At 41.1% G+C, this 16,437-nt stretch overlaps 1 protein-coding gene across 1 annotated transcript in view; it reads right to left on the reverse strand.

Moving 5' to 3' along the window:
* Positions 1-16,437, reverse strand: part of LOC134541039 (mucin-4-like) — a 68,902-nt gene that overhangs the window by 15,665 nt on the left and 36,800 nt on the right. The window contains exons 3-5 of the mRNA XM_063384177.1: positions 15,769-15,854; positions 10,039-10,135; positions 5,919-6,048 (exon numbers count right to left, since the gene is read on the reverse strand). Of these exons, the coding sequence (XP_063240247.1) occupies positions 5,919-6,048; positions 10,039-10,135; positions 15,769-15,854 (313 nt within the window). The remainder of the gene's footprint in view (positions 1-5,918; positions 6,049-10,038; positions 10,136-15,768; positions 15,855-16,437) is intronic.

The raw sequence follows: 16,437 nt of genomic DNA on the forward strand, positions 1-16,437 counted from the left end.
GTCGGACGGCTCCAGAGACACCAGCTGCGCCCCACCGGTCCGTCCCACGTGCGACCAGCACCTAGCGAGCAACCAAGCACACTCTTGCTTCAGCACTAGTGGCACTAGGGGGTCCTTGTACTCCACCATGTCTCCGCCCAGGTAGTTGCGGCTCTTGTGGTCGGACGGCTCCAGAGACACCAGCTGCGCCCCACCGGTCCGTCCAACGTGCGACCAGCACCTAGCGAGCAACCAAGCACACTCTTGCCACAACACTAGTGGCACTAGCTGGTCCTCGTACTCCACCATGTCTCCACCCAGGCAGTTGCGGCTCTTGTGGTCGGGAGGCTCCAGAGACACCAGCTGTGCCCCACCGGTCCGTCCCACGTGCGACCAGCACCTAGCGAGCAACCAAGCACACTCTTGCTTCACCACTAGTGGCACTAGCTGGTCCTGTACTCCACCATGTCTCCGCCCAGGCAGTGGCGGCTCTTGTTGTCGGAGGGCTCCAGAGACACCAGCTGCGCCAACCTGTCCGTTCCACGTGCGTTCAGCACCTAGCGTGCAACCAAGCACACTCTTGCATCACCACTAGTGGCACTAGGGGGTCCTTGTACTCCACCATGTCTCCGCCCAGGTAGTTGCGGCTCTTGTGGTCGGACGGCTCCAGAGACACCAGCTGCGCCCCACCGGTCCGTCCAACGTGCGACCAGCACCTAGCGAGCAACCAAGCTCACTCTTGCATCACCACTAGTGGCACTAGCTGGTCCTGTACTCCACCATGTCTCCGCCCAGGCATTTGCGGCTCTTGTGGTCGGACGGCTCCAGAGACACCAGCTGCGCCCCACCGGTCCGTCCCACGTGCGACCAGCACCTAGCGAGCAACCAAGCACACTCTTGCATCACCACTAGTGGCACAAGCTGGTCCTCGTACTCCACCATGTCTCCGCCAGGCAGTGGCGGCTCTTGTGGTTGGACGGCTCCAGAGACACCAGCTGCGCCCCACCGGTCCGTCCCACGTGCGACCAGCACCTAGCGAGCAACCAAGCACACTCTTGCATCACCACTAGTGGCACAAGCTGGTCCTCGTACTCCACCATGTCTCCGCCAGGCAGTGGCGGCTCTTGTGGTTGGACGGCTCCAGAGACACCAGCTGCGCCCCACCGGTCCGGTCCACGTGCGACCAGCACCTAGCGAGCAACCAAGCTCACTCTTGCATTACCACTAGTGGCACTAGCTGGTCCTGTACTCCACCATGTCTCCGCCCAGGCAGTGGCGGCTCTTGTGGTCGGACGGCTCCAGAGACACCAGCTGCGCCAACCTGTCCGTCCCACGTGCGACCAGCACCTAGCGACCAACCAAGCACACTCTTGCATTACCACTAGTGGCACTAACTGGTCCTGGATTACACCATGTCTCCGCCCAGGCAGTTGCGGCTCTTGTGGTCGGACGGCTCCAGAGACACCAGCTGCGCCCCACCGGTCCGTCCCACGTGCGACCAGCACCTAGCGAGCAACCAAGCACACTCTTGCATCACCACTAGTGGCACAAGCTGGTCCTCGTACTGCACCATGTCTCCGCCAGGCAGTGGCGGCTCTTGTGGTTGGACGGCTCCAGAGACACCAGCTGCGCCCCACCGGTCCGGTCCACGTGCGACCAGCACCTAGCGATCAACCAAGCACACTCTTGCTTCAGCACTAGTGGCACTAGGGGGTCCTTGTACTCCACCATGTCTCCTCCCAGGCAGTTGCGGCTCTTGTGGTCGGGAGGCTCCAGAGACACCAGCAGCGCCCCACCGGTCCGTCCCACGTGCGACCAGCACCTAGCGAGCAACCAAGCACACTCTTGCATCACCACTAGTGGCACTAGCTGGTCCTGTACTACACCATGCACTATTGGGGTTTGGGGAGGGTATCCTTTATGAACTTTGGCAAGGATCTACCCCAGTATTTCGTTCCAGTGAATTAGTGGAAACGTAAATATATATAAGGACCATTAACATCAGAGCACTATCATACTTCGTCAACACCAAAATGTGCTCCTAGTGGTTGGGGAAGGGATATGCCATGGACTATGGCAAGGCTCTCTCCCATACGGATTACTTCAGGAAAACATAAATACTAACATGTTACCACTACCATTCAAAAAAACCATCACACTTTGTCGAAAATCTGGTCCTTGCACCTAGAAATGCCGACTTGGTGTGAAACCCCCAAAATTTGGAATATTTGGGAACAAGGATTTCAACGAGAGATGCGAATACATTCCCAAAGTCGGAATTACAGTTTGAAAAAGCGCATCACTACTAAATAGAAAGGTTTGATATCTTATATAAAATAAAAATACATTATACGCAGTATAGTCGAGTAGCGAACAGGAAAACTCAAGTCATAATTGGACAAATTTTACGATATGGTAATTTTTCTGTCTCGTTCTGCTATCACAACTAATCTGCACTATGATACACCAAAAATATTAAATATATTTTTCGGACTTCTCTAATGCAAAGAACTTGCCTCCTTTAATAATAAAGAAATGTGAGAAACTTAAATATCTGTTAACAATACATTCGCGCAAAGTGCTGAAAGTTAAACTAAGGAAATTAAAGTTTTCGTAAAATTTTTATAAATGTTTTTAATAACATTAATTCACTAATTATTATAATCGCCTGAAACAATAATTATTTGTACATATCGGAATATTTTTGTTATGATAAAAAAATACTGTAAGGAGATAATCACAACGAATCTTGCAAAAAATTTGTAAATTTCGGTTTTTCCAACATTGTAAAACATTGACATACTAAGTTAATGATGTTTTAATTTATTTACCCTATTTAAATCATAAAAAATCAAACGACCTATAGCATTTGAATCGTATAATTTTAAGTAATATTAATAAAATTCCGAAACATGTTCAATTCGTCAATTTATTCACCTAGAGCATAGTGTACTTTAGAACTTTTGCGGATTATAGGAAGTGCTACCGTATAGTCGATTAAATCCATCAGTAGGTTGTGAAGATTAATGCTAAGTATCTCTGACGGCAGTTCTGTCTCGTTTTTACTGGAAATTGTGCGTTGTGTTGCTGAAACAGTGTTTGAAGAAGCGAAAGTAAATATTTCATGCGTCGTTCTTAATTTTTTTTTAACGAAAATAAAAAAAAAGGGGGGGGGGGGCGCCTGTGTTTTACAACATTGTCACTTAAGAGTCTGTTGCTGAATATGCAAACGATTTAATCAAAGTTTTCTTCTAACCACTAGATTAGACCGCCATGTTTGTAAATTTTTTCTGCTTATTGTACCTTGGCACACACACGATGATGTACCTATGAACATGTTCCAAAGTTAAATGCTATCCTTTGTGTGTTACGGATCGCTGTGCCAAGAGTAAGTAAAGTTACTCCAGATGCTATGAGGAAGGCAAATTTTGTGGTTTTGAACCTCCTGAAACGAAAATATCAGAGAAGCCTGTAAAGTATACAAGTGTAAAATGGCTAATCTGTAAAGACAAATTTCGAAATTTCTGAATTCTGGGAGTGAAACCTTTCAATACAAACCGAACCTCGACATAATAAAAATATTTTCTGATGCTGAAGAAAATTTTTCCCTAAATTACATTAAAAAAAGTAGCAATAATAAACTTTTTTTTCTAAAAAAAAAAAAGGTGTGCGAGATTTAGCATACAAGTTTGCCTGTGTGAAGCAACTGCAAGCCAATCCAACGACGGGTCTACTAACTCTGCTGGGTCTACTAACTCTGCTAGGTCTACGGGAAAGCAGACAAACTGACGAAAGTAAATTGAATGCTCCAGGTTCATCTGTACTGGTTAATGAACTCACGGAGTCTATACCCAGTACTAGTAAAGTAGTTAGCCAAAGCATCATCCTATCGCCAGAGGACGTTGTACAACATCTCAAGGCCAAGGCAAGGAACTCTTCAAACAAAGGAAGAAAACAAGGAAGCACAATGATAGCGATTCCCTGGTAAAACTATAAATAAGAATGCATAAAGAAAACATGATACTGTCAAAAGAAAACATAATTTTAATGCAAATTCAACAAGTTTGAATACTAAAAAAATCTACACCTGAAAAATTAGGCCAATAAAAGAAAACATGCCAGTCAGGAAAATCATATTCCGTCGTCATCATCATATGAAGAAGACGATGTTTGCCCCTTCGTTGAAACTGATAGCGGTTAATTAGAGGCTTATATTTATTTTGTATGGAACTTTTAAAGAGGATGCATCAGGTGAACAATGAATTCGATGCACATCTTGCAAAGGACGGGCTTGTGAACTATGCGCTGATACTGAACCCTTTTGATTGAAAGTCTACTTTTGTGACTTTTGCAAAGGAAAAAATATATGAATTTTGTATACTATAGGAAAAGTGAGGCAGGCATAATGAACTATTTAGTTTGTGTATACTAGGTATGCATCTTAAAAAATATGGTAAATAATCATCATTGATTTATAATTAATATTTGTATTTGTAAAACTGAAAACTGTATAATTAAGTTAACTTTTAAAGCTTTTATGCTGTGTTTCAAGGTAAAAGATGCTGTGTTCCATAGTTCCGTGGCAGAGAAGGTCAGTGTGAGCCGTCAGACCCGAACCCATGACCCCCACAAGGGCGGGGTTCCAGGGCCCGTGATCGAATGTGGAGGCCATGCTGGAACCTCCCATAGCCCAGCTCCCGCCCCGCCAGAATGTCGGCTCGAGCTCGTCGTGCAAACCTTCCCCCGACTCGCGGCTCTCAGGACATCCCACACGGGATGCTCGAGCTTCCACTCGGCCGTCCAGGAAGCAGTTGTCTGCTGAGCTCCCGAGCAGAACCGAGCTTTCTCCGACGGAGCGACTGTGGATTCCGCTCGCGCGGTGAGGCGTGGAGGACTGTTCCCCCCTCCCAAGCTTGTCACCACACGGGCGCACTTTCAGCTGTTACTTACACTCCTGTACTACACTCCTCATCTACTACTTCACGCTCCAACTGAACTGCTAGCCGAGCGGTGTCGGCCTCCGCGGCGCAGTCGACAGACAACGCAACGGGCTACGGTGCGGCGGTTCTGGCCAAGACATGGATGTAATTCGCGTTGTCGTAACACACCAACAACCTCAACCTACAATTTAAAATTGACTCGGGGTGACATAAACATACAAACGTTAAGGAAGGGGAGATGATTGGCACACCGGCGACCGTCAAAAACTTGCCGGTGTGCCACCCATATTTATTTAAAAAAAAGGTGGGTTAAAGATGCATGTTTTCTAACCTCAACATAGTCGCGTCCCTCGGTTCGGAACTCAGGCACATTAATAAAGATGTTTTGTACAGAATAAAATTTATCGGCGACACTGGCGACACCTAACCTCCGAGCTACAGAACTAAAATGGCTGCCATCGACAGGCCAAAACATAATGGCGGCACACTGTGGACTACAAAATGGCGGAACACACTGCGGACTACAAAATGGCGGAACACACTGCGGACTACAAAATGGCGGAACACACTGCGGACTACAAAATGGCGGAACACACTGCGGACTACAAAATGGCGGAACACACTGCGGACTACAAAATGGTGGCACACTGCGGACTACAAAATGGCGGCACACTGCGGACTACAAAATGGCGGCACACTGTGGACTACAAAATGGTGGCACACTGCGGACTACAAAATAGCGGCACACTGCGGACTACAAAATGGCGGCACACTGCGGACTACAAAATGGTGGCACACTGCGGACTACAAAATGGCGGCACACTGCGGACTACAAAATGGCGGGCTGCTGCAGATGACGCCCGAGTAAAAGGGATTATGACTTGATCTATTTGCGTGGGATGCCTGGGAGCGGTGCAGAAGGTGCAGGGGTGTGTATTCTAAAATGAGTCAATACTGGCCCGCTCCCCCTCACAGCTGGCTGCCGGCACACTCACCTACCCTTTGGGATACTTGACGGGCCACACCAGCACGTAGTCCTTGGCCCGGCCGTCCCACGGCACGAACCTCACGCACGTCATGAAGTTGAGCGTGGTGATGGCCTTGTAGATGGTCACGTAGTCCTCGGGCTCTGCAACATCGGCCACAGTGCACGTTCCAATGCAGAGGTACTTGCGTTCTTCAAACGATTCATGCGATGGGAACTTTTTGACGTGACAACATCTAATAAATCGATGTAACGAAATAAAGTGTCCTGTAACGCGCGTTGTCCCGTTACGCCCGTTGTACGCATGCGCCGCATCTATCTCTCTTCCACTCGATTGGAACAACCATCGATTTTACTTTTTTTCGAGGCACATTAAACTTGAAACACTCCCATTCGTTTCCTACTTTTCCTATCATCGTCCTATCCTTAGCAGAATAACACAGACTGGAAGAAGTTAAATAGCAAACATGTATTAAAGTTATAGTTAAAATAATATGTTATTTAAAGTAATAAACATATTTGAATTAATGAGTGCAAATAAAAGTAAAATTATCAATTAAATTGTAGATTTCATTTCACTCCGTCTTTGTATCCATACAAAATAGTGATAATTCATTAAAAATGATTCAATTTTATTCATGAAAGTATGCAATGATTTCATCAATGTTTTGTTATGATGTTGTCACGTTAAAATAACGTCCGTAAACCGACTTTACAGACAACCAATTTTTATTTTATTTAATACATGTTTTTGACATACGCCATTGAAGTTTTTCCAAGAATGCAAACTAAGAAATAAAAAATTAAAATATGAACCCACAGACAACAAATCTAAATCAGCTATGTCAAACAGATAAATAAATCCAACACTGTGCCTGAACAGGTATCATGGACAACACATCGACGAAGGAACAGACGAACACATCCAAACTTAAATATCAGACAGCACAATAATTCCATGGAAATAATTTAGTGACGAAAATAATAATAGTAGTAATAGTTTGAATGTGTTCGTTTGTGCTGCCGTCGTTATCAAACAGCAATGAAAATGTCACACTGTAATCGTATGAAATCTGAATTCATACAACTTTACAGAGTCAGTCAGTGAGTAAGTAAAGATTGTATTTGTTTATATTTTATCATTACATTATATACTATTGGATATTGAATTATTTATCCCGCTCAGAAGGAAGTCAAATTCCAATCCGGACAGACGGTGAAATGTAACTACAGCCAATGAAGGATATAAATTGACTTAACTATGTTCTAAAACCGTGTGTAGTCTAGCCTGGTGCCAGATATGTGGCACGAGTTCTGCATGTCTCTAGCGACACACACAAGTGCCTAGCGCGTTGGGTAGCTGGTCCAGCCACTGAGACCTGTATACATGCCACAAGCGGGAAACGTTATGATGTTCAAAAGTTTTTTCTTAAGGCATATATTGGCGTTATTATTACGTTTAGTATTCCCGATTCACTGATGTGATTGCATCATCAGTTGGGGGTGGGGGTTGATTCCAGGGCACCCAATAAACAACCCCCCCCTTCCCCAGGAACTTATGCCCTAGCGTAAAGCTTCGTGTTTACTGCCAAAACGGCTCGCTCTGACGCTATCACCAACTGCGTCACTACCGAGCCGAAATTATGCGCGAAAACCGGCAACAGCGAGAACAAAATAACTGTTTTCTGAAAAACAAAATATTACAGCAAAACAAAAAAAAAGTTCTGTGTTATTTGCGAATTATTAAAAATTATTTTGTTTCGTTAGAATACCATATAAGCCGACTTAAATCAAAAATATCTTTTAAAACATATTTGCCACCTGTATGAAATGATTCAACTCAAAAAAATGCTGATGTTATTGGATTAAAATTTAAAAACAGATGTAGATAGTAACCCCCAGACTACGTTTTTTTTTTAAATCCATTGACGTCTCAAGCGGTGCCGCAGTTGTGCAACATTGAAAAAAAAAGTTCCCGACACACCCACAAACTATCCCTTCACCTAAGTTTGAAATGATGCAACGGCCCGTTCATTTATGTTTTCTAATGAAAGTTAGTAACACAGGGGCAAATTTTTTTGTTTACAAATTGGGTATATAATTCAGTAAATGTTGTTTTCAGCCGTGGACAGCCATGCGTAGCATGTTCTCATGCTCACGGACGTGAAACCAAACATGTATTTATAGGGAAGCGTTTAGTTAAATTCAATTTTAGTGCTCATAGTAAACAATAATTGTTCATATTTCGTGTTTAAATAACTCTTGCGATTTATTCTTTCCCCGCGGACGAAGTCGTGAGCAAGGCTTGCCGAATATTAACATGCAGGTATTTTATATTCAATGGTAATAGGAAGCAATTCTTTTGTGATTGCCAACCTGGCGCACCTCTTGGCTCACAGGCAACACGTCGAGAGAAACAAGAGGACCGAGGTGACGGGTGAGAAGTGTGCATTACCCAAGACTGGCGCTGGAGTCGGAGTGTGGTACGCCATCTTGGATTGTGACTTCACGGTGGCCATCTTGGATGACCTTCATCTTTGACATTCACCTTCAAAATATGCATAAAACTGATAAAAAATCACTCAGAAATTGCCAAAATTGGTCAAAAATTGACCAAAATTAGCAAAAATCAGAAAAATTTTAGGGAATAATTTCAATTTTCCGTTTTTATTTCACCAAAATTAAAAAAAAATCGAAATGTCTCCATTGAGGCTTAAATTCCCCAATGGGCAAGCCTCCAATAAGCCTCTAGAAGGGAGCATTGACCTTGGCCGTCACAGTTGCACTTTTCGTTACTACCGCCATCTTGGATTCTATAACGTTACAATTTTGGTTACGGTCTCCATCTTGTATGTATATGACATCATCGTTACACTTTCAATTACGGTTGCCATCTATTATGTTTAGGAAGTCATCGTAGCACTTTTCGTTATGGAAGTCAACTTGAAAATCCATAATTATTATCCGATTTTAAAAGGAAAAAAATTAAACTCATAAATAACATGATACAATTTTAATTAAAAAAAACGCACTTACGACATGGAGTCCTTGGTTCGAACCCGGAGAGAGCAAAATAAAAATGCATATTGATGCTTCCTCCACGGAAGTCACTCGACAGACTGACATCCCATCCCTAATGCCGAGGTAGATATGCCAAAAAGGTATGATGGCATGACAGCCATCTTGTTTTCGCCTGGTGGAGGACACCATCTTGGATTCGACATATTGTTTTTGTCTCCTAGAGTGCGTTGGCACTGACGCCATGTTGGTGGAAATTTTTACCCGCTAGAGTGCAGGAATCATTTATTACAGTGACGTTCGCCATATTTTCAGCCATCTTGGCCGCCATCTTTAAACTCTTCAGATTTTAAGATATAGATTCGGGAAAAATTCCAAAAAATCATTTTAAAAACCACTTTTTAAAATAATGATTGATTCGATCGATATCCTTCCTTGGTTCGATCCTTGCTTGATGCAATAAAAGATACTTTAATTATAATTACCAAAAAAAAATTTGCTACAAATATTTTACAAGTCAGGGTCAAATCGCCTCTCCAGAGGCTTATTGGGAGTCTTTCCAATGGGGAATAAGCCTCAATGGGGACTCTTCCATTATATTATCTCTCTGATAAGATGATCGTATCCATCTGATGAGATAGTATCGCTGCTGATGGGATAGTATCCTATAGAGTAGAATTTTCATCTAAATATGTGCGTCCTTTTCGTTAATTGTGCTTTTCTAATGTGCTTTCTTTCTTAATATCCTTATAAATGTGCTCCTTTTTTTGAGTGTAATGCAAATTGTGCTTCTTTTTTGTCTTTCTTTTTGTGAAATAAAAACGAAATTTTTTCTAAAAAAAAAAACGGAAAATTTAACCCCGGAATTAGGAAATTTTATAATTTTTTTCTGATTTTTTAAAGATTTTTTTTGCGGAATTCTTTTTAAAGGATAGATAATAATTATCGAAATTTTGCGAATTTTGATGACAAATTTTGGCGAATTTCGAGTAATTTTTGTCAATTATATGCATATTTTGAAGGTCAAGGTGAAAGATCGAGGTCATCCAAGATGGCCGCCGTGACGCCACAATCCAAGATGGCGGACACCGGCACCGCGCACTCGGGTGTGCTCACCGTACAGAGGACTGATGACGTAGGGGACGGTGTTGTTGCTCCACAGCCGTCTCCTGTGCACGTCGCTGCGGAGTCCGACTCTCCACAGGCTGTTCTCCTGGAAGAGTCACAGCCTCATTACAACAACAACATGACTCAGTTGTTCCACAGTTCAAGATTTACTAAACATGGCTTTGTCCAGTGTTTGGTCGTATTTAACACTTGAATATTATTCAAATTAATCACTTTATACAATGACCAATAGTAAACAACGCACGCCGTTTAAATAATGTTCATACGTAGATTGTGTACCCAATTATATAGACTACAGTAATATAGACACTGAAGCTGGTAAAATATAAGTTTATTCAGCATATATTAATGCTTTAATACAATTTATCGAACATACGCCATTGCACTGTTTGTAATTGAAAATTTCATGAACGCAAACTAAGAAATAAAATTGAAAACGTAAACCCACAGAGAACAAGCCTAAAATAGCTATGTCAAACCTAAGCAGGTGCCTAAAAAGGTATTATGGACAACTCATTGACAACACCTACGAACACAGCAGGTTTCCTATGACAAAACAGTTGCGACGCAGGGGTTAATTTCAGTGGGAACGCAAGGGAACGGCGTTCCCTTACCTCCCAAGAGTGCCGGAACGCAAGGGAACGCACTTAAAACTAAAAGTTTAAAAAACAATTACGTTGGATCAATATTATGCTTTGTTTGCAAGTCCCGATCATTAAAAAAGTAATATTGGTAAGCTTCATTGCTTCAAACAAAATGGTCAGTGAAAGTAGTCAACAAGATGTTAATGGAGCAAAGGGTGAACTCAATTTAAATTCATGTTTTTATTTTCTTACATCATAATCAAGCACTTTAAAAAGTAATCACCATTAAAATATCAATTTTTTATAAAAATAATTGTAGTATTATGTCTGGATGGCCTAAAAACGCGGGTTTACAGTTATAATTTTCAAAACTTTTTCCCGGGGGAGGGCCCCCGGACCCTCCTCCTTCCTGGGGGGTATTCCAGACCCCCCGGTCTGAGCATCCCGCTTTAGAGTTCCCACACCTAAAACTTTAGAAATTAAGCACTGTTGCGACGTTTCGGGAGCTGGCATCTGTTCCCGTCATCAGGCACAAGCAGACCCTACTGTTATTGTCTTTACGTCCCACTGGGTTCGTCTGTGCTGGTACGAATTTTTTAATGACTATATTCGTTCCACGGAATCCTTGTGCTGTCTGATATTTAAGTTTGAATGTTTTATTCTGTGCAAATTACAAAACAACTTCTGTCAGTTTGAGAACTTTCCCCTTGTTCAGCAAGCATAATAGTTCTAGCACAAGCCAGAATTCGAATTTTATAATTGTTAATTTTTTATTTATTTAATTAGCTTGATTTAGCAACTTGTTTTTCTTTGTGTACTCCTGATTATTCCTGGCTAGACTTCTGCTGGTATTCTCCGAGTGCTTCTGGTTATTCCTGAGAAAACAACCGCTGCATGCATTTTTTTTTTCCGATATGAGATATGCAAAAATTTTCAGTTTGATTGATTAGTCAATTCCTGATACCAAATCAGCACATACAATATTTTTTAACAGGTAGAATTCAGACAAAAAAGATTCTTTACTCAGTCAATTACTATGCCTAGAGATAGGTAAGAAACACTGACATGCAAGACGATTTCCCTTCCCCTTGAGATCTAGCGAGGCCGTCTTTCTCTTGAGATCGGCATTGAGTATTCCACATTCCATATAAAAAAAGTAATAATACAACTCTTCAAAACACCTGGCGACATCTGTTGGCAAGAATCGGAAATATTCCCAAAAAGGTTTTTTTTGCATGAGGTAAATACACTCTGGCTGCTGCATGGAGCTAATGTAGTCAGTTTGAACCTTATATACTTGTATCCTCGTAGCCTCGAAGCCTTGTAGCCTCATAGTCTTTTAGCCTCTTAGACTTGTAGCTTCGTAGCCAAGTAGCCTTGTGGCATCTTAGCCATGCAGCCTTTTAGTCTTGTAGTCAAATATCGTTGGAGCAGTTGGAGCCAAAGATAGCTTGAGGTATTTGTAGCCTGCCGTAAATTGGCGATCGTAACCTACCGAATTGAATTTTCGTGTAAATGCATGTCCTTTTCGTTAAATGCGCGTATTTAAGTATGTAATATAGTATTTTATTGGTGTGATCGTATCCTACCGTATCCTGTTGTTCGTATCCCTCTGCTGAGATCGTATCCCTACTGATGGGATCGTATCCCTACTGATGGGATCGTATCCCTACTGATGGGATTGTATCACTGCTAATGGGATCGTATCCTATCAAGCAGAATTTTCCTGTAAATGTGTGCGTCATTTTCGTTAATTGTGCTTCCTTTTCTAATGTGCTTCCAAATGTGCTCCCTTTTTTGAGTGTGCTGCAAAATGTGCTTCCTCTTTGTCGAATGTGATTTCAAATGTGCTTCTTTTTGACGAATGTGCTTCCAGATATGCTTCCTTTTTAACCAATATGCTTTTTTTAGTGTGCTTTCAAATGTGCTTCTTTTTTATCGAGTGCTCTTCCAATTGTGTTTCCGTTTTAACGAATGTGCTTCCAAACACGATTCTTTTTGTGTGTGTGTTTTGAACAAGTCTTTTTATTTTGCTTACAAATGTGCTTTCTTTTTTTTACGAATGTGCTTCCAGATGTGCTTCCATTTTTTTGCGTGCTTTCAAATGTGTTTATTTTGTTTGTGCTTCAAAATGTGCTTCCGTTGGAATGAATGTGCTTTTAGCGAACCTGAGTACATAAACGAGTCCCAGACGACATGGCCCTCAGTCCACCTCCAATTATGGTGCAGTTCAGATCGGCTTGTTTGACTTGTCTGATATATTAGTTCAGTATCTGATTATTTCTGAGAACTTGATGGCATCATTTATACTGAACTCGATGGAAGTTCTGAGAGGGTACAGCAATAGTTGGAGCACAAATAGTTTAAACAAATGTGTGTATTTCATATTATATAGCGGCACTTCGTCTGTTTTCGTTGTATAAGTGCACACGCATGGCACAATTTAATTATATATAAAAGAGAGACAGAAATAGTGATAGATATAGAGTGAGACAGTGAGCGACAGAGAGATAGGTTGAGATAGAGCGAGGTATAGAGAATGAAATGGAGTAAGACAAAGAGATATATAGATGTACAAAGATATATAGAGATTGGTATGTAGAAGGATAGAGATAGTGGGAGGTATAGATGTATATATGTACATATAGAGAGATAAATAGAGATAGAGAGATACATAGATATATAGATGTAGATAGAGATAAATAAAAATATATAAAAATATATATTTATTTATTGAGATGGATAGATGATTTGTAAATATGTAACTACTTCAAACAAATTACAAAATAAAACTGAATGAGGCATTGCAACGTATGCCAAGCATTAGCTACATAATGGAATCTTTTCAATATCAGTAATCTTTTATTTTTCAGCCTTTTTTTTATTGTGCTTTATAGAGTCTAGATTACATACATACCATAATTTTTTTTTTTTTAGATATATAGAGGTAAATAACTATACACTGGCAGAACGTCTGCTGGGATATGCAAGTGGTAGAAATTATTTTGCACACTTGACATTCAAATTAAGAAGACAATTACTAACTACATCTGATTTCGAAAAAGGTCCCCTTCACCCTGTGTTCAGCCCGGGCAACGCCGGGTACTGCAGCTAGTTATGTATAAATATAACAGAAATTATATTTGGAGTAGTTGTTAGAACATATAATATGTTTAGTTCATTGTAATAAATGTTTTAATCAAAAATTGTTTTTATTTTGCAAAAAAAAAACCTATAGCTACGTGATGGAATGTTACGGGAGTCATTTTTAGAATCCGCAACCTTTAAAACATGTAAATCAGCAAAATATCCCATGAAGCTGGAAAATGTTTTTTTTTTGTGCATACCTGTGTAATCTTTCTCGCAAAATGTTTAGCTGTAAAATGTGTCGCAAGCAATTTATAAGAAATGATAATTTGAAAAGACACTTGAATACATTCGAAGGCCCGGCTGCGCGGCAGAAAGTAAAGGTTGCAACAGCAATGTATCGAATCGCTTAAGAGTACATCGGGAATTGGTACTGCAGCAGTTACATCAGCATTCGGTTCGAGCCTGAAATGTTCGTCTTCATCGACTGGACATCCTTGAAGCTACTATGATAAGTCGTTTTCATTTGCCCATAATGCACGAAGACATGAGATGAGTAAATTTATGAAGAATCCTTCTCGTTTAATCGCTGCGGTATGTGTCATGTTTGTTTTACTCTTATTGATAATTTGACACACAACACAAAAAAAAAAAAAAACTGTGAAAGTGAAGTACGTGTGCCTACTTTGGAACTACCTGGAGACATTTCGTCTCATATTTTTAGTTTGGAGACTCATATGCGTTTAAGCACACAAGAAGATGTACAGCAATCGATTGCGATGATGGATGGACATGAATCTAAACCCAAAACTATGCTGGGTGCATCATGGATTCCTCTTGGCGAAATCTGAATCATGGAATTTCGAATGACTACTTTTATCTAAATACATTTATTGAGTCAAATAAATTTCTACTTTTCTTGACGATGTCAATCAGAACATTATCAATCATCTTACTGATGAAGTAGCAACGCACGGATCTTGTGGCTGGACTGTGTATATGGTAAACCATATCCGTTCGAGGACCAAGTAAAGAAGTGTTCGTTCAAGACAATAAATACTCTCATTTACAGTTCTGACGATGTAAAGCAGTCTGTTGAACACAGCATCCAGAAACTCTGTCGGGAAGAGGAAGACTATGTCAGTAAAGGATCTGGCTGGTCTCTGTGTTCGGTAAACCGAGTGGAGTTGAGAATCAGTCAGTTAAAGACAATACAGAACTAAGAGTTTATTATATTGATAATTTCGCAAGTATTCCTGTATTTGAGTAGAATTTATAATGACTATATTTTTGGTTGTAAAAATCTTGTGTTTTTCCTCGTACCTGTCGATTTATTTTTAAATCGATGTGGTGGTTAATTAAATTACTTTTTTTTTCATCAGTCAAGGATCAAACAAAGAACAGGAATCGATCGAATTAATCACGTGTATGTAATTCCTGCTTTAAAAATGTATCATTGCTATTACTTACAAAATGTCACCAGAAATACATTATATATATATATATATATATATATATATATATATATATATATATATATGTATATAGTAGGTAGAATGGTAAACTAAAATTTTTACTTTACATAACCCAAATTAATTTATATATTGAAAAAAAAAACTGTGTTCACAAATTGCTGGTCAGAGGTCGTGGGATAATCATTTGGTAGTTAATATAATTATTTACTAACAGATGTCGGATGCATCGCGAAATTTCATTGGTTTGAAGTTAAAACCACTTCACGAAGTCGGGAAGCCTTCTTTTCACAGACGAGAGAGCCAAAACCCGAAGTTCCCCGAAGTTCAAGCTTTTTTTTCCCGTATCTTTAATGTAGCTATTCTAACCAAATCAACCGTCCACAATGTTTTAAAGAATTCATAATGTAGCTAACCTAACCTAATTGACCATTAGTATCCTTTTATAAACACTGCCATATTTATTTACAATGAAATATTAAAAAAACCGAAGATGCACGATCGGGCGCTTGGCTCTCTCGTCTGTGAAAAGAAGGCTTCCCCGCGAAGTCGGGTGCTGGGCGCGAGTGACTCACCTCCGAGTCCAGCACCATGTCTCCCTCGAACAACCCGGGCCTCACCTCCGGGTTCCGGTCACCGTCCGGCGACTCCGCGTCTTGCTCTGCGAACACGACACGCCGTGCCGGTCAGTAGTATACACGTGTGCATTCTGGGACAGGCTTGGTGTCTGTCAATGAACCCCACCCGCCATCTTGGATCACGACGTCACGGCGGCAAACTCGAAAGTAACTAAACCGTTGACCTTGATCCCGGCGGCCATCTAGGATTTCGTCATATTGGATTCCGCCATCTTGGATTCTGCCATTTTAAATCCTAGAACTTTCTGCAATTTAGTTTTATAGAACATTTCGCCATCTTGGAATCCATTGTCCCTCTCACTAACATTGCAAATTTCGTTCAATTTAAAAATCTCAGTTTGCATCTGGCATTAGTCGCAAAAGCTAACATTGATCCTGGTTCGTTGCCTGCATCTGTATCGGAAGGACACATCTGTAGATACTGCAGGAAGGCATTTCTCCTGAGAAGGAACGCTAGACGTCACGAGAAGAATGATTGTATTAAAAACCCACTATGCAAAATGTTAAGCTGTGATCGGTGTAGCAGGTTGTTTACACATATTGATAGCTTAAAATGACTCGGCAGAATCTGTAAAGTCAAGCCCACTTACGAGATAGAAGACATCG

This window comes from Bacillus rossius, chromosome 18 (genome assembly GCF_032445375.1).
Source record: "Bacillus rossius redtenbacheri isolate Brsri chromosome 18, Brsri_v3, whole genome shotgun sequence".
Classification (NCBI taxonomy): domain Eukaryota; kingdom Metazoa; phylum Arthropoda; class Insecta; order Phasmatodea; family Bacillidae; genus Bacillus; species Bacillus rossius.